This window comes from Bombina bombina, chromosome 2, assembly GCF_027579735.1.
Source record: "Bombina bombina isolate aBomBom1 chromosome 2, aBomBom1.pri, whole genome shotgun sequence".
NCBI lineage: Eukaryota > Metazoa > Chordata > Amphibia > Anura > Bombinatoridae > Bombina > Bombina bombina.
The window spans coordinates 36,301,038-36,321,014 of NC_069500.1; the positions used below are offsets into that span (position 1 = coordinate 36,301,038).

Genomic DNA, 19,977 nt, shown 5'->3' on the forward strand with positions numbered 1-19,977 from the left:
GCTAGAACATTTTTGGAATTGTAAGCCAATTATTAAAAACCTTGTGCATGGTGCAATTATTAAATGCTATTTGCTTTATAAATGGTTTTCTGCATTCTACATCACGGCATTTGCAAAGAGATGCGATTGTCCAACAACTGATCCGTTACAATGTCTTTGGTGAACCCGTGTGCTTTCACTGTTGGTTGTTGTTAAACCAACCTGTGCTGCGGTGGAGGTTTGAGAGCATAGCGCTTAGTTTTTAGCTGTCACGCCAGTAAAGATTTGTCCTAAATTGATTCAACTCTTTAATATTTAAGTTCATTATTAAACACACAAAATCATTAACACTGCTATCCATTTTATTTAGTTAAATATCTTCAAATTATAAAAAAATAAACTACAAATCGGTTACCACGTTTGCAAATTTGTAAGATCCATTTAATCTCTTGGTATAAACCATATATGTTCTAAAGATGGCAGTGTTACACGTGCCAGAAATATTTAATATTTAAAGCCCTTAAAAGTATTTTAACAAGAAATTCAAATTTGCACTTAACATTTCTATGTCTTGAATATTGGCCTCTGGCAAATTTGTATTAAGTTATAACAAATGTAATATTGAAGAATATTTTAACATTAATTACAGTTCTTTTTTTAGTTTCAGTTCTGAATCACAGGATCATTAAAAATAATATTTCTTGCACAGAAATTTAATTTCCGGTGCAGTAATATTATCACACAGCCTGGCATTATTTTCTCACATGTTAATTTTATCTGTGGATCTTATTGTTCTTCTATCCTAGCCTTTGAAGACCCAGATAGTGCAGTTGATGACCGGGATAGTGACTACCGTAGTGAGACCAGCAATAGCATTCCGCCACCTTACCACACCACCTCGCAACCTAACGCCTCTGTGCACCAGTTTTCTGTACAGCCTCGGTTACAGCAGCAGGGAAGTTCACGGGAATCCTGTGTAGACTCTATGCAAAGTTATGACTTAGACTTTCGTGAGAGGAGGGGATTAAGGTATGTTTAATAGACTTTGAAAACATTTTGAAATATTTTTTTCTAACTTTAATACATTTAGCGAATTCAATAAACTAAAAGTAAATTTTATATTGTTTAATTGTCCTATTGTTTGAGTTATTAATATTTAAGCTATTTGTCCTAATCATTTCACCATTAGTTTTAACCCATATAGTGCTAAGCCTGTTTTTAGAACTTTTTGTATTTAAATATTATTTTCTTTGTTGTTTTGATACTGTCATTGTTTTCATACAGTAAAATTGTTAGTGGTAATAAAACTTTTAACATGGAAAAAAAATTGTTACCACAAAATAAGTTTTATCCTAGGATTTGATTTTCAAAGGTAAATGTTCAATGGGAATATTATGTAACAATTTGAAGTGTTTGATTTGCTGTTCATGTAGAAACATTCTAGTTTTTTTATTCGGTACCTACACATACTGAGTTTTTCTGCTACACGTTGTCCTGTGGACAATAATACAGATCTTACTGTTATTTTCCTACAACAGCATCTTTTTGACTATTGGGCTTTTAGCTCTATAACGTCTTGATAAAGTAGAAACTCCCAGAATTCATCATGCTTTATCTTTTTGTCTCGTCTATTCTCCTCCTCCAGTTCTTCAGTTTTGTTTGACTCCATTGGCTTTTCTTAGCTTCAGAAATAGTTAGAAATAAAAAATAAACCCTTGTCTGCAAATACTTTTCTACCTGCCCCATCTGTTGTGTCTACAACCTATTTACTTTATCTCTCATAAGTTCTTCATGTTCCCATCTACAAGACTTTTTTTTCTAGAACTGTACCTATTATGAGGAATTCCTTACCTCGCTCAGTAACAGTAAGACTTGATTCTAGCTTTCAGAGTTCCAGTTGTTTCTTAAAAGCATATCTGTTCAGGAACACATACATATTGCATTAAGATGTTTATCTCGCCTCTTACCCATCTATCTCAACTCTCCCATGTTTTTCTTTTAGAATATAAGCTGACGGGTCTCTCTGTCCATCCTATCGTCTTAGGTAAAAGTGGCTTTGAGCTAATAGTAGCCCATAGGCAGTTTATTCAGGAAGCCTCATTAACATTTTGAACATTATTGGAATTTCCCTTGTTTTGGAAACTTGAAATCTCTTGCAACATAATATGGCAGTATCATTGGTGTGGCTTACATCAAACATTGGGGTGTAATGATTAGAAACATGTTGCTATAAGGCAATAAAGGACTTACTTTGTTGGGTAACTGGAACCAAGCTTGCAGGAGACGCGGAGCATACAGTTGTCAGGATAAGACCAAGGTTGATACCAGAGCCAGGCATCAGCACACAGGGATAATCATAAGACTAGTTAAAGGCCAGGCCAAAGCTTGTTACCAGAGAGAAGATGCTTTGTCTGGATCCACCGTGGTAAGAAAAAGAGAGGCACTGCCTTTTGTAAGATGTTAGTATTTTAGTTATGTGAGAAATAAGTTATTTGTATGTTTCTGTGCACAATAACTAACACAGAATCAGCATGGGATACTACATGTTAATACCAACAAAAGTTGTCCATTCTGGTATTTTCTAACTTACAAAAAATGGTGATAAAGAAAAAAAAAGCTGGCAAGCAGACGACTACTGACCATGTCTTCTGTCGTTAGGTGTGGTAAGCTTTAGGAAGCTTTAAAGGGACACTTAAATCAAACTTGCATGATTCAGCTAGAGCAGCATTTGTAAACAACTTCCAATGTACGTTCCTTAACATAATGTACAGAGACTTTACCAGCTCCAATTGATCATGTGCAATAATTCACAGAATATACGTATATGCATTTGTGATTGGCTGTCACATGATACAGGAGGAGTAGAAATAGACATAACTTTGAAATTTGTCAGAAAAAAATCTACTACTCATATGAAGTTAAGACTATGGGGCCCATTTATCAAGCCTGCAGACTCGCCAGAAACAGCAGTTATAAAGCAGCGGTCTAAAGACCGTTCTGAGCAGGCGGACAGACATCACCGCAATTCAACCCAGATCGAGTACGATCGGGTTGATTGACACCTCCCTGCTGGCAGCCGATTGGCCGCAAGTCTGCAGGGGGCGGTGTTGCACCAACGGCTCACAAGAGTTGCTGGTGCACAGACCTTTGATAAATAGGCCTCTATGTGCTATTGCATTGTCTTGTTATCATGCATTTGTTGATTATGCAAATCTACTGTATTTACTGCTCCTTTAATGTCTGGTATCAGGTCCGGCATCCGTTACAAAAAGTCCATTATCTGTGCTTAACAAAAGGGTGCAATGCAGTAAAAGGGCTTCGTACATCAACCCTTTAATCCAAATAGTCAATAATATGTAACAACAGCACTGTCTGTCAGTGATTCTTAAATACATTTTATATTTTTATTGTCCAGTCAAGATACAACCTGTTAAAAAATCAGAGGCAAACTGATATATTTTTTTAGAGTTTCAGTAACTCTTAAACCTCTGTCATATAAAAATGTGCCAATTTCCAAGTGATGTCAGAATAATAAAATGTCCAGACCATGCCAGTGTCGCAACAAGCTGGTTGGCACTATTCTGCAATATAGAAGAAATAAATTTGAATATTTTTACATGTGGTGGAGTTATTTGTTCTGAACACATACAGTTGCAGAGCAACAAAGCCCTAAATTCTTCCCTTTCTCTGCTTAAGTATTCTTTCAATTTCTACTCATCATATATGAGCAGCAGACCACGCCGATTCCCTAGAGGTTCAGTCTAAACAAACGCAGCACGGGTTACGCCGCTACAGATCTTTGGTGTATAACCGGAAGTGCACAGTTCGTACACAGCTGTGAAGGGTGCAAGCCAAAGAAGCAGGCCGAATAATCCCTGAACAAAAGCATACAATATAGGAAAAGGCAGCACTCCAAAGCAAGTTTAAAATATATCTTTTATTAGAACATCATAAAAACAAAAACAGCCTATAGTACCCTGAGGCGTTTCATGCCTCGCTGGCACTTAGTCATAGGGATACTTCTCATGAGTGGATCTCCAAATTTAAAGGCAAAGCACACAATCAAATTGCTTAATTAAAAACAATTCATTAAAACAACATTTTATGTTAATGCATAATATTCATGGTTGAGAAGTTTGCAAGAGAGTGATCTTTAACATATTCACATCAAGGTTTATATATTTATATATAAACATCTAACTCATTATGGAGAATCATATATATATATATTTCTAGTTTATTTTTGGGAATAACGCATATATTTCATTCTTAAAATTATGCATTCTACTTGGGAACTGCAAAGATTGCAAGAATTATATTTGCATTATGTTGGACATAATGTTATTTTATCATCAAGCAGTACTGATAGATGCTCTAGCAGTACCTTGGTTGTTCAACCTGGCTTATGTGTTTCCTCCTTTTCCTCTCCTACCTCATCTGATTGTCAGAATCAAACAGGAGAGGGCTTCGGTAATCTTGATAGCGCTGCGTAGCCACGCAGGACTAGGTATGCAGATCTGGTGGAAATGTCATCTCTGCCACTGTGGAAACTGCCACTGAGAAAGGACCTTCTCATTCAGGGTCCGTTCCAACATCCAAATCTAATTTCTCTGCAACTGACTGCCTGGAGATTGAACGCTTGATTTTATCTAAGCGGGGATTCTCAGAGTCGGTCATTGATACCTTGATTCAGGCTCGAAAGCCTGTCACCAGGAAAATTTACCATAAGATATGGCGTAAATATCTTTGTTGGTGCGAATCCAAAGGCTACTCATGGAGTAAGATCAGGATTCCTAGGATTGGAGAAGGGGTTATCAGCTAGTTCCTTAAAGGTACAGATATCTGCTTTTTCAATCTTACTACACAAGCATCTGGCAGATGTTTCAGTCATTTTGTCAGGCTTTAGTTAGAATCAAGCCTGTGTTTAAACCTGTTGCTCCACCATGGAGTTTGAATTTAGTTCTAAATGTTCTTTAAGGGGGTTCCGTTTGAACCCATGCATTCCATAGATATTAAACTTCTATCTTTGAAAGTTCTGATATTTAGTTGCTATCTCTTCTGCTCGAAGAGTTTCTTAGCTTTCTGCGTTACAATGCGACTCGCCTTATCTTATATTCCATTCTGATATGGTGGTTTTGCACACTAAACCTGGATACCTTTCTAAGGTTGTTTCAAATAAGAATATTAATCAGGAAATTGTTGTTCCTTCTCTATGTCCTAGTCCTTCTAAGAAGGAGCGTCTGTTACATAACTTGGACGTGGTTCGTGCCTTAAAGTTTTACTTACAAGCAACCAAGGATTTCCGTCAAACATCTTCTCTATTTGTTGTCTATTCTGGAAAGCGTAGGGGTCAAAAAGCTATGACTACCTCTTTCTTTTTGGCTGAAAAGCATCATCCGTTTGGCATACGAGACTGCTGGACAGCAGCCTCCTGAAAAGATTAAAGCTCATTCTACTAGAGCGGTGGCTTCCACATGGGCTTTTAAAAACAATGCTTCTGTTGAACAGATTTGTAAGGCTGTGACTTGGTCTTCCCTTCATACCTTTTCCAAATTTTACAAATTTGATACCTTTGCTTCTTCTGAGGCTATTTTTGGGAGAAAAGTTATTCAAGCAGTGGTGCCTTCTGTTTAACCATCTGTCTTGTCCCTCCCGTTCATCCGTGTCCTGTAGCTTTGGTATTGTATCCCACAAGTAAAGGATGAATCCGTGGACTCGTCGTATCTTGTAGAAGAAAAGGAAATTTATTCTTACCTGATAAATTGATTTCTTCGATACGACGAGTCCACGGCCCTCCCTGTCATATTAGACAGATTATATTTTTGTTTTCAAAACTTCAGTCACCTCTGCACAGCTTTTCTTTTCTCTTCCTATACCTTCGGTTGATTCACTGGGGGTGGAGAGAAGGGAGGAGCTATATATACAGCTCTGCTGTGGTGCTCTTTGCCACTTCCTGTTAGCAGGAGGATAATATCCCACAAGTAATGATGAATCCGTGGACTCGTATCGTAGAAGAAATCAATTTATCAGGTAAGCATAAATTTCTTTTTTTTTATGCATTTGAATTTAAATTTTACATAAACAATTTCCATTATATTATCACATGCTATAAATAACTAGAAATGGTGATATCGATTTTCATGCGATTTGGAATATTTTTCAATAAAAAGTATCGGTTTATGTAGTATTTAAATTCCGATCTATTTTTAAAAATATTTTTTTTCCTCAGACGTGCAGTCCAAGACCTACTCATATAGTAAACTATATGTATAAACAAGGACCTTAGCTGAGCTTTTGCACACCTTTCTCATTGACTGACATTTAGTACATTTGTATCCTAGTTTCTCTCAACAGCACTGGTAATGCTGATAACTTTCTTGTTTAGCATATTTAACTTCAAAATGTTTATATTTAGAAAAATTCTGTTGTTGATATAGCCATCCCCACAATCTGATGCATAGAAGTAACATAACTTCTACTCACATTTGCAGACATATAAAGTGTGACTCATCTCAGATAATATGTAGGTAACCCTTAAATGTACTTTCTTTGTCTGCAGCACTTATTTTCTTCTCTGTAGACCCCCAAACTTATCTTGGCTCAGTTACCTGCAGACAATTACAGAGTTTACTCTTTTATTTTTTATTATATCACCCTTTCTTATTTTTTTTTTTTTTTTTTGCATATGACACTCCAGCCGACACTTGATCTAAACATCAGCATTCTTCTATTATGTGCAAGAGTTACACCTCTTCTAGATGCAGGCAGTGTCCGCATGGTAGCATTAAATTATTCTCACAATCAATGCTTTCTTGCTCTTCTCAATTTATTTCTAATTAGATTAATTTTTCTTTTTTTCCATTTAACCTGGAGAGCTGTATTATGGTTCTAAATCCTGTCTCAACATCTCAACAGTGCAAGATCATGATATAACTAATAAAGCAAAATTACCTCAAATTTGTTTTTTCAATGTTGATCAGTGTTGCTTCGATTTCTTCTCAAGCACAGTTGCTCTTGATTGAAGATTCCAATATCAGCATCTCCCTACAGTGACTTCTGGGGATTCTATAATAGCCCTAAATCAGATACCAATTCCCTGTGGCAAAAAGGGGACCTTTGTATTACACTTCACTTCATCTACAGTAATCGTCCAAATCTAAGGTATAGTTGATCTGGTGTTCCCCTTTCTACTCCATCTCTTTCAAAGTGGAAATGCTTCAGTCCTCAGAACCTCAATCACTACATTTCCACCTAGTTGTGGAGTGAAACCGATCATTAGATATGTGCATCAGACACCACAATTGGCCGTCTCTCACTATAGTTGACAGTTTCTCTAGATGAAGTCAGGTACTCCTTCCCGACCTCTCCTTAATAATGGCAGCAGGAGGAAACCCTTGCGGTCAGTGTTGTAGATAACAGGGCTTTTTTCGCCTCAAGCTTCAGTATGGGCTGTATCCACGCAGTGAAATACATCACTATTAAAAAGACTACCTCAGCCACCACATTTTCCATCCTCTGGAAGATATCTATTTTCATTCTGCCTTATTGGAGCTTACCGAGGGATGTATATCTTGCGTCCTCAGGGTTCATTTCTTTACCCTTCATTTTTTTTTTTAAACCAAACTCTTCCATCCTGAGGTAATAAATACTCAGATGGCTGTTAAGCTAATTAATAAAATTATTTTAGCTTGAAGCTGGTGCCATTCTTTGGGGCCGAATTATCATTGTGCGAGTGGACATGATCCAATATTGCGGAATATGTCCGCTGCACATCGATAAATGCCGACAGCATACGCTCTCTACATTTATCATTGCACCATCAGTTCTTGTGAACTGCTGGTGCAATACCGCCCCTGCAGATTCGCTGCCAATCGGCCATTAGGGGGTGTCAATCAACCCGATCGTATTTGATCGGTTTGATTTCTGGCGAAGTCTGTCCGTCACCTCAGAGCAGGCGGACAGGTTATGAAGCAGCGGTCTTTAGACTGCTGCTTCATAACTTGTGTTTCCGGTGAGTCTGAAGGCTGACCAGAAACACTGGACATCAAGCTCCCTACGGAGCTTGATAAATATGCCCCTCTGTCTTTTTTTAGAGGCTACTTATCCCTCACATCCTGTTTGTTTGTTTCTGCAAAGTGCTTTTGTTATACGTTTTCCTAAATATTCAAATTTTTGTGTGTTTGTCCCTTATCCTGATAAATTGTACTGCTCTTGACATAATCCAATTGTCATAAACCATTTTCTTGTTCAGGTGCCATCACGATTATTAGAGCAAACCTCCTTTCATGACTTACAGTTGTTTTGGTCTGAATCTTACATTTCCTGTTCTCCGACTGTTCTCATTGTTTGGCTAAATTTAAATCTAAAGTGAAAAAATGGGAGCGGCAGTAGGGGTTCAACTTCTGTCATCTGTCAATGATGTTACCTAAAGCATTGTCTACAATTTAAGTGAAATATACGTAATTACCAACATTAGTGTCAGATTTCCAAGTTAGTCCTGCATGAGGAATATTGTAAACCGGTGTGACAAAACATTCATTAAATGTTCTCAAGAATGAACTATTTTGTAGGATTTATTTGAAAATTCAGCTCCAGTACAAATAAAAACGATGACTGCCTTCCCTGTTTTAGTTGAGTGTACTACAAATAATTTTTTTAAATGAAAGTATGTGACATCATATATAGCATTAATACAACGCAAGAAAATAAAGGATAGCAGGTATATGCGTAAATTGTAGCCAATTGATTAATGCCTGGGATAAGCATAAGGTTGTCCTATAAACTACTGTATGTGAGCTTATAGCGTATGCTTTATAGGAATTGTTGGAAGATTTGTTGGGTCTATGTTTTTTATCTGTTGTCAGAATCTGTGTCTCTGTAAATGGATGGATAACAAAAACGTTATCTGACAATGTAGGCAACTATTTTTTATTTTTTTATATTTTATTGTGCCCAGTGAAGGAGTATTCTAAACAGATAAACTCATACAGATCTAAAAATACTCCCTTTACCTTACCTAAAACTTATTGTATCCAGTAGACATAAAAACAGTACTCCTCAATTCTTCTCCATTTTCTATTTTTCCCCTCACAAACAACGTTAACTAATAAAGCTTTACTAACTAGGCGACTTCTTTTAGCCATCTAACTGAAGCATCAGCCGCTAACCCTGGCTGTTTAATTAGCAAAAAGTAAATACTACTAAGAATACTCTTCACATAAAATTTGAATTGTGACTTAAATTATTGGTAATAAGGAGAAGTATTGGTCCTTTTTGATGAGTCACAATATGAAATAAAAGCCTAAAACCTAGGTTTGTGTCAGACATGCAAATGGTAATATTAGGATGGGAAGAAAATTCAATTTTCATATTTTTGTTAAGGAATAGTTATTAGAGACAAAACTAGAAATGTTATGGATGGATTCCTTCTCCTCTCTGTCCATCTGAGCCTAAAACCGGCATCTAGCATGGCTCCTACTTATTTCTAATGCATACTATGGCTGGTTCTTGCCCTCCACCACTACTGTATTCTTGTTGTTATGTCTCATTAATCTCACTGGGCAAGAAAGTACAGACCAATCTGTTTTTATGTTTTTGTTAAAAAGTATTAAGTTGTTTAATATTAAACAGACTTTAGCAGAAAAAGACATTGCAACATTCATCTAAAAAATAACTATAATGCATTTTAAAATATGCTCTCTGAAATAAATAATAAATATAAATACCCTCCCTTTAGCAATAAATGTTAAGTAACAGGGCTACCTTAAAGTACTTTATGTTCATGGAAAAAAAAGTGCAAAAACGCATGTGCCCTCCGTTTCCCCATCTGTCTATCACCACCTGCACTTCTGTTCCATTACACCAATGCCTTCTGGTGCCTTCATTACTTATGTTTTATATTTTTTATGCACAGTACATGACTGTCTAAATAACCTCACACCCTTCCACATTCTTTCCTCTTTTGTTTTGTTTTTTCTTTTAAGGAAACATAATAGCATAGATTCCACTTCGAATGGAAGAAATGATATAGAGTCTGCATCTGAATCTAGTCAGCTGACAAGTCACCATTATTCTCTAGAATGCAGACATTCTCTAGATTTATCGGATAGGTAGGTTAAACTTTATTTGCAGCGTAATACATGTGAATACTTATATGCCTTGCATTGGTGTTGTGTAGTAACTGATGTTTGTGAGCTAGATTACGGTCTTCCCTAATTCTGCACATATTTTTTAAATGCATACATGTACTGCCATGCATTCTTTTTATTTTTACGTTTGCTACATTGACAGTTCATCCCTTATACAACGTTAATTTAGTTTAAAGCTTCATTGCTTTGAATATGAATATATATATATATATATATATATATATATATATATATATATATATATATATATATATATATATATATATATATATATATAATCATTATGTTTTTAAATTTCCATTTGCTTTAATAATAATCAATTATTTGTGGTTTAAAAACCATGTTTTATTCTCTGAAAATACGTAAAAGCACAAATGTATGCATTTTACTATACATTGTAAAGTAAATCTTCATAAAATTATCCTGATACATAGTCATGTGTTTTGCATGTGGTTACCCTATGTCTAGAGTTATTAGATGTAGTTTTATTAGATTCTATATTCATTTTGTGGAAATGATTGTATAAACAAGGTTTTGAAATCTTTAATTTTTCTTTTCTTTCCTTTTTGTGCATTCCTTTTTTCTGTGGGATAGGAAAGGTCCTTTAGTTAGTACTGATAAAGTTAGGATCATCCCTGTTGAGACTGGAGCTTCAGAAGAAGAATGGGAAGAAGAATGCAAGGAATTAGGGAAGCAGATCATAGAAGATTTTCTTAAAGAGAAACAGAAGAATTGGCAGGAGACAAATAAAAACACTGATTTAAACATGGAAGGTCAATTAGCCATTCAGAAGATGACTCCTCTTAAAAGCTTAGCTCAAAAATCTTCATGCAATCCACAATATCCAAAGGAATATGATACTATTGATAGGAGAAGAAAAAAGAAAATCACTTACCCCAGCCATAACAAAATAGGCACAGATGATTCCAGTTTAACACATAAAAACTATATGGAAGTCTGCATTCATAGCCCACAGTCTTTTAAAGAAACAGCAATTGACTCTACAAAAGACACCTTATTGAGAAGTAGGTCTAATAAATATGACTATAACACTGAACCTATGTTATCCTTTTATCCAGTTTTACGCCCATATAAAAATGGCTTATTGGTAAAGAGTGGAAGGCAAATCAGTAGGGAATTGCTAAATCAAGAGCTGAATAATTTAATCCAAACAGAGTCCAAGATTGTGTCAGGAACAATGCAGTCCAATTTAGCTCACAGCTCTTCTTTGGATACACTTGAAGAACATGAGAGTAGTGACTCAGATGGTCAAGAAAGTTCAGCAGTTTCTGATGATGATTTGGAAGAACTAGCTCTACTTTCACAGTCTTGGCATAATCCTAATTTTCTTCATGAGAAAGGGTCAAATGTGAACTCTCTCAGTATAAATTCCATTAGAGATTTCAAACCTGATCAAACTAAAACTATTGTTGGGACAACCTCCAGAACTTATGGATATTCACAGAGCAATCTTACGCTGTCTCCTGTAGAGGAGCCTGGTGAAGCATATGTGGATACAATGGACGAACTACAATGTTTAGTTGAATCTGTCTCAGAATACTTAGCTGAAAAAGAGGAAGAAATTAACAGATTTCATTCAATGCCAATTAACAACTTAAACAGCAATCATCTTAGCCATAAACAGAATAAAAATGATGACATTTCTAAAAATGTAGAGGGGAAAATTAAAAATGAAGTCAAATCTGAATCTGTTCCTGAGTTATCATCAGGGATAAAATGTACAGTTAACTCTTTATTTAGTTCATTTACACAAAAATTGGGCTCAAGTGCAAAGCAGATTACCACATCAGTAGAAAAAATAATTTCTTCAACACCAGAGAAGTCAGAACATCCAATATCTGGTGGGGTTTCAAAAATAGTTAACATAAAGTCAAAAGCTAGTAAGAATTTCTCAGATTTGAAGCAAAGTTCTACAGGTGAATTAAATTCTAACAATTCACAAAAAAATAACAAGCTAGGGACGTCTATCAGCAGGGAACATATACCTGACACAAATAAAGACATTTCTCTAGTTCCTTGTAAACCAGAAGGCCGTATTCACACAATGCCTTCATCTAAAACATGTTTAGATACACATGCTTCCTCAACTTGTTTGTTGGACACAGAATTGATCGAAAAAGAAACAATTAAAACAGGCAAAGATAGGAACCACATCCATGATGTTTATGTTGATGAAATAGGAAGAGCTAGAGAGAATCTCACAATAGAGAATGCAACAAGTTTAATAAACAAAACTAATCCTGATAAAGTATCAAATTCACTTACCAAAACAGAGTTTGATACATTTGGGCCATCTTGTCAGTCTGAAGCACAAACTGATAATAAGGTTTCGGATGTTCCACAAAAGTCTGTGTCTTCTGTGACAACAGAGGATGAGGCACAAGAAATCAGTATGTTAAGTAATTTATCTAACAGTGGACAAAGAAAAAATAAAGGTTCTGAGCAAAAGCAGAAGGACATTGGGGATTTTTTAAACCCATTAAAAAAATCTATTAGTCAGTTTTTTATATCCTCGGATAATTCAAATCAAAAGAAAGGAAATCTGACAACAGCAAGAAGCTTCAAATCAGAAAATGATTTGTTTGAGGGTGACATTATTTCTAAAGATATAAGAACTGAAACTCCATCTCTGAGATCCATCTGCTTGTTAGATAAAGATAAAAATGGCTTCCCTTTATATAAACATTCTTCTGTTGAGAAACAGTACGATAGCAATAAGTCAGGAAATGTTGAAACACAATCAACTTGTAATAATGATTATACTACAAGAGTTTTGGCTAACAATGAACTGCACGAACCTTCACCTATTGAACAAAATGAAAAAGTTAAAGTCAATTGTGATTCTGAGAAATATGCAACTCCTGAAAGTAAAGATATTAAAGCTTATTGCAGTGGTTACCCAAATGACATTTATCAAATGGAAAATAAGTCAGAAGTTTGCATAGAAACAATATATTCTGTTAATAAAATACATAGGAATTTAAATACTTCTATTTGTAATAACCATGTGAACACCAGCAACGAGTCCTCTTCTGGTGGTATAGAAAAAAATACAAAGGGCAGAGAAGAATCAAAGGGCTTTATTTCCAGACTATTTCAATTGTCATCCTCTGAAAATCTATTTGTGAGTACAGAAATGATTGACAGTGAAAGAGAAAGTAAGCAATCTGGATCATCTGGTTTTCTTTCAGGTCTGTTTAAATTTGCTTCATCTGACAACCTTTCCAAATCTAAAGTAAACCAAACAAGTTCTGAAAATCATTCTCATAAGAAGTCATCCATTCTAGAAAATATGCAGGATAGTACTGTAAGTGCTAGTGAGAAATGTGACTATAATTTGATAAGCTCACTTAGGACTGTTCTTCCTGTATGCAATAAAAATGATACCATTGAGAAACCTTTGTATACAAATCAGAATACTCATATACGAAATAAAGAACCGAAAAATGAACCTGAAGACTGTCCCCATAATAAATCTGAGCTAGAGCCACACTCTAGAAATGTGTCTGTACAATTTGATGCTGAATTTGAGGATCGTGGACCATTTTGGTTGGATGACAATGAGAACATGCATACAACTAACATATACCATGACATACCAACCATTTCTGAGAAACATGGAGGTTTGGTCGAAAGCCGGAGTCAATCAAGTTATGAGTGGGAGTATGATATTGTGGAACTGTATCCAGAACAAGGTGAAATGGAGTCACAAAATGGTGTCCAATATGAAGTTGCTGACTGTGTTGGGACAAATGTTATCAACCTATGCAAAAATGTCAGTGCTAATCTAGATTGTAGTTTTTTTCAGTCTCAGAATGCAGATGATTTGTGGGGTGCTGAGGAATCTTGTGATAACCTATATAATATATCCCCTTTTGAAAATGATTCTGGTAGTTTAGAGGAGCGTTTGCCAATAGACTTGAGTTACTCTTCAAACTATGATAGTAATATTTGGACTTTGATTACTCATGAGTCCTTAAACCTCTCTGAAAGCATGATCTTCTCACCTACAAGTGATGAATACTGTGAATGGCTAACATTACTTGAATATGGCCTGTGGTGGCCTTCAGAGGAAGGGGATTGTGGATACTATATGTATAGTGATGGTCTGTATATTTATTCTCTACTAACTGACCCTACAGGGGAATATGTTTATGTGTGCACACCGGAAACATATTGTGATCTAGATTATGATGATTTTATGTTAGAAAGTTCCAACACAGATTATTTCACTGACAGTCTTATCATATGTGGATTTAAAACTAATTTATCTCATGTGATTTATCCATGGCTAGTTGAATCAGAACAATATGAAGAATATGTAAATAATCCTCTTGATTTAACATTAAATAAGAATGATCAGCTAATGAATATGAACTTGGAGTCTTTCTCCCATTTGTTTGAAGATTACATATACACCGAAAGGGATCAGCCTTTAGATTTTTCATGTTGTAAGCTTAAAAAACTCAAAGTAGATTTGCGGTCTGATATAGATTTGCATGCTTCAGATAAATATAATGTACTGCTTGATCTTAGAAAACATTCAATATTTACCAAAGATATGGCTACACATGAAAATTTCTCTGGGAATTTTGATGCAGCTAGTTTGGTAAATAGTGAATCTCATAAATTGTCTGGTGTTCATGTTTCTCAGCCCTTTCAAAAGTACATTAAATCAATAAATGGAAAACCACAGGAAGAATATAAACCAGAAGAGAAAAAAGCACAAACCAACCCTGTAACATCGTTATTTTCATCTTTTGGCAATCTACTTGGTAAAAGTGCAGCCCTCAAGCCATCTTTAAGTTATGAAGAGCAACCATTCATAGTTTCTTCAAAAAAGCCATCCACAAATATGGACATGGTATCTGACCCGCCATTCTTAAGAGATGAACGTACAGATAAAAGTGGTGTTGAGAGCTTTTTTCCATTAAAGTCTTGTTTGGAATCTAAAGCGCAGCAAAAAACAAATATCAATGCTGGAAAATGCATTGATAAAGCAAATTCTAGACAAGATGAACTTTCAGATAATTTAAGGCGTAACCCTCAACTAAGTTCTGAAAACCAAAGTAATATTAATACTGAACAATATCATGAAAATTCCAATGAGGGAAATAAAACTCTAATTGGTGAGCCTATAAAAACATTATTCCAGAGCGGTTTACAAATGTTTAATATGGATGATAGCAGCACTAAAAAAAATACATTAGAAAAAAATAAAAAATCTGGGTTTTTTAACTTTTTTAAATCTCAGGTAGATGATTCAGAGCAAGTAAATGTCAAACCCATGGAATCACTCCCTATTGTAAATGATGGTAAACCTAAAGAGGCATTCTCTCAGGAAAGAAAAGAATCTGCTGGCATTTCATCAATGTTTGTCCCTCTTGGAGATATATTTAAAACTGAAAACAAGAAATTATCAAAAGATGCCATTCAAACAGGTTCAAATATACAGTTGTCGTCTACAAATAAGGATGACGTTCACAATCAACAAAACTTTAAATCACATTATTCAGATACAACCAAGAATACATTCTTTAAAGAGCAAGTAACTGTTAAGGACATTTATCTAGATTCCCAACCCAACACTGCTTTGTCTCAAGAAATTGTTGAATTAATGAATGAACATACAAATTCTAAGCAGCATGTAAACCATATAGAAGCACCACACCCCTATAATGACAGTATTTCTGAACCCTATGTTGATAAACCTGGGACACACAGTTATCAAAATGTTTTGTCTGGAGGTCAACCTGAACCTGTGCCATCTGAAAAGGTTTGCCCAATATTTGCCAGCCAGCCAGAACAATCCACTAACAACTATGAGCAAACTAGTCAACTATCCGATAGCTTGTCAAATGCTGCAAGCAATATTTTATCTTTATTTAATAGACCTGATAAATTTGGAACATCTTCAAAAATGGAGACAGTTTCTACAGCGAAACAACAGGTTTCTGACTCACAGGGACTATTTAAATTACCCTCATTTTTCTCATCAAGTAACACAAAAAGCTCGCCCCGGGACAACACTTCATTTTCTAGTGTATTTGGATTTTCAATATTTGATGAGAAAAAGAAAAATATTTCAGATCTCACAAAAGTGACAAAACATATTGAAAAGGATTTCAGCCTAGCGCAAAAACCAAACAAACCTACAGTGTCGTCATATAATAATTCAGAAATGTATAATGAATTTTATCCAAATGCTGCTTCACCGTTCGATGAGAAAACTGTAACTTCCCAGGACAACACTTCTTTTTCTAGCATGTTTGGATTTTCAATATTTGATGAAAAAAAGAAAAATGTTTCGGACCTGTCAAAAGTGACAAAGGATAATGAAAGTGATCTTAGTGTAGAGCAAAAACCAAAAAAACCCATAGTATCATCATATAATAATTCTGATATAGCTAATGAATTGAATCCAAATGCTGCTTCATCGGTAATTGATAAAACTGTAACTTCCCAGGACAACACTTCATTTTCTAGCATGTTTGGATTTTCAATATTTGATGAAAAAATTAAAAATGTTTCGGACCTTTCAAAAGGGACAATGGATGTTGAAATTGGTTTTAGTGTTGAGCAAAATCCCCCAAATTCTTTATCATTTGTTAATTTTGAAATGTGCAATGAATCTTATTCAAATGCTTCATCACATGATGACGGTATACCTGTAACTAATGAAATAAATGAGTGGTTCTCTGAAAATAATTTAATAGAGGATGAAAAACCTTCAGATAATTCTGATGTTAGTTTTGATAATGGAATATCAGTAGAAGCTTCTGATGCTAAATGTGTAGATAGCAATAGCGTGGTGTTTGCCAATGTAAATGTAACAGACGATTCAGAATATTTATTCCAAGAACAGGATTCTTTCACTGACCTGTCCACAAGTATTGAAAAGCAAGGCAGTGTAGACACCATTAATAAAGACCTTTCAAAAGTTGATGAAGTGCTAGATAATTCTAGTAGAATAACTCATACATTTTTGGAGAAGGAAATGGTAGTTTCAGAAGAATTTGAGATTTCGAAATTTAATTCCCAGTCTGTCCTACAAGCCAAAGAAAATGTAAGTTTAAACGAAAATTCTAATGATTTTACTTCAGTAAATAATTCTAAAGAAACTGTTGAAGAAAAGTCTGTGTTTGATTCATCTGTTCAAATGTTTTCTAACATGATGTCAAAATTTAGCAGTATCTCAGTAGGTTCAGCTGAACCACAAAAAACTGCATCTAGCTTTTTCTTTACACCACAGGCCAAACCTACATTTCCAAAGAAAAACTCATTGTTTAGTTTTCCACAAGCACCAAAAACAAGTTTGTTTTCTAATGATCTATTTGGTATTTTCAAATCTTCCGAGACACCCACTAACGTGTGCAATGTTTCAGAATCTAGCTTTAAGGATAGATATGCTTCCAAAGCCAGTATGCAATCACATGCAAGCGAACAAATAAAAGAAAATTTACCTCAAACTGATAAAAACATTTCTGTTCTTGATGTACCAAAGGATTGTTTGTTAAATTCACAGGCCAAAAATGATGAACCATTTGTTTCAGATACCAATGACTTTTGCAACTCAGATTTAGCTTCTGAATCACAAATGCTCACTGAGCATGCAAGCAGTGAAATTCCAAATTGGCCATCACCCGAGCAGTGCATTGAGTCCTTAGAGTCAGCTTCTGATTTTTGTTCTGAGGCATCAAGTATCTCTGCATTCAAAGAATATGAGACGGATGTTGACAACCTTACCTCTGTTGATAATGTGAAGGAAATTGAAAGATCATCAGATTTTATAGTTGGGCCATCTTTACCATCCACTCAAAATACTAAGCCATCAAGATTGTTGCCTACTCCGCCACACCCTTCAGTTTCTTTAGATCCTGGGTTAATGACTACCTTTAAACGGTTGTCTACTGCTTTATTTGATGTTGGAAGTGAAAGTAAGCAAAATAAACAATATAATAGCCAGTCTAATGTATTTGGAATAAAGACAGAATTTTTATTTGCATGGCAAAAAGACCCTAAAGAAGACAAAGAAAATCAAATTGGAAGGAATTTGAGCACCATGGCAAATGAGAAGAACCTTACTGTAAACACGATGGAAGAATATTTGGATTGTTCTAACTTAAATCAGGCAACATCTGTAGATACAGATGTAAATATTTATAATCCTCACTCTTCAATTCAAGGCGAGAAAAATATAATCCATTCTGGTTCTTCAAGTTTTTATTCATCTAAGTTATTGAAATCTAGTATTAAGTCTCAAAGCACTGAAGAGTGCATTGTACCATTTGTGTCTCAGAGTCCCACTCCCAGCTTGGAACATTCTTTAGCAAGTTTACCAGGTGATCTTGGTCCATATGAAAAAGAGAAAGCTGAACATGTGCAGACGGGAAGAACCAATACCCCTACTTATCCTGATGCTAAGGCAGAGGAGACCAACAAAACGGACTCATTAAAAACAAAAAGGCCAGTTGTCATGAATAACATTATAAATGGTATTAGACATACAACCATTTATGATGTTTTGTACATAGAGGTGGTGACAGTTCAGTTTGTGATTGTTCTAATGTAGTTAACTCATCTGCAAATAACTTCAACCCCCGCTAGCGTTAGCTGATTGTAGATTATATATATTCTAGTTTGTGCGTATAAAATGTGATTTTAATACCCAAAGCCTCTGTCATTAAAAATGTTTACTTGTCTGATCCTTTGTTTGATTTTGATAGTTCTTGTAATCCTGTTGTCCTTTTTATCCTCATTAACCTTACCTCCATGATCACCACACATTTTTTTTCCATAAGAGAGAAAATTTTGGGTGATCAGGAGTCTAGTTGCTTGCTGCCCATTAATTGTCTGCTTTTTGACATTACCCTATATGTGCTAATTGTCTTAGAATTTACTTAAAAATAAAGTGGGTACTGAGAAACCACCAATTATTGTTGTAGACCATAAAGAGTAATGTAGTATGAGAAAGCTGTTGTGTAGAACTAATCACAACCTGGAATTTGTACATCTTGTAGTTGTAAAGGTCATTACAAAGCATTAGAACTTGCCCTGACAAGATTCATACTTATACATATTACTAGGAAATGGTGGAGATTTATTTCTTAGTACCCTCTTTAGAACCATGGTCAGCCAAACCAGGAGAAAATTAAATTATACTTACAATTCACATCTATAGTATGTTATTATTTTGTAAACCTGTTGATACAAATCTAACAATTTTCACCAAATTCCTGAAATTTGCAGCTCTTTCATGCCTGTGCTTTGCTATTTAGAATCATCCACTAAAATGTGACTGTTGTCCAGTACAGAAACTGCATTTGGCTGACAAAAGGGGAGTTAGCAGAAACTTGTGAACATCTTCTTAGGAATCTCAGTGGGCTATAACATTGTTGTAATAAAAAAAGCACTAAGCAGTGGGTTATACTTAATGGAAATCATTGCAATATGTATTATTCATCTTGTATTACTTTTTTTACTTCATTTGTAAAAGGGTCATTATTTCCTGTCAAAACCCCACAAGGAGGCTGTGGTCTCTTCAGGAAGGCAAGTTAGCCGTTTTTGCTTTGAAGTGTTGCTAAGAGTAGGCTATCTGCTAGCTGCAATTAGTTTATTGCCCATGTTCAGTACAGGACTTTTGTTGCAAGAACCATGTGACCATGGGACCTAAGTTCTCTAATGGTAGCTCTCTTATCTAGCTGTGGGCAGTGGCTACACTCAGAATTTCATAAGTTCTCATTTAGCAAGAAAAAAAGTTGTTTGATGTTTTTAACATAAACTGTTTCTTTTTGTGTTTTACTTTAACATATTTTTTTTTCTACTAAAG

At 35.2% G+C, this 19,977-nt stretch overlaps 1 protein-coding gene across 1 annotated transcript in view; it reads left to right on the forward strand.

Moving 5' to 3' along the window:
* Positions 1-19,977, forward strand: part of UNC13B (unc-13 homolog B) — a gene marked incomplete in the record, with an annotated part of 1,551,453 nt that overhangs the window by 616,825 nt on the left and 914,651 nt on the right. The window contains 2 exon segments of the mRNA XM_053701016.1: positions 786-1,008; positions 9,963-10,088. Coding sequence (XP_053556991.1) covers positions 786-1,008; positions 9,963-10,088 — 349 coding nt within the window.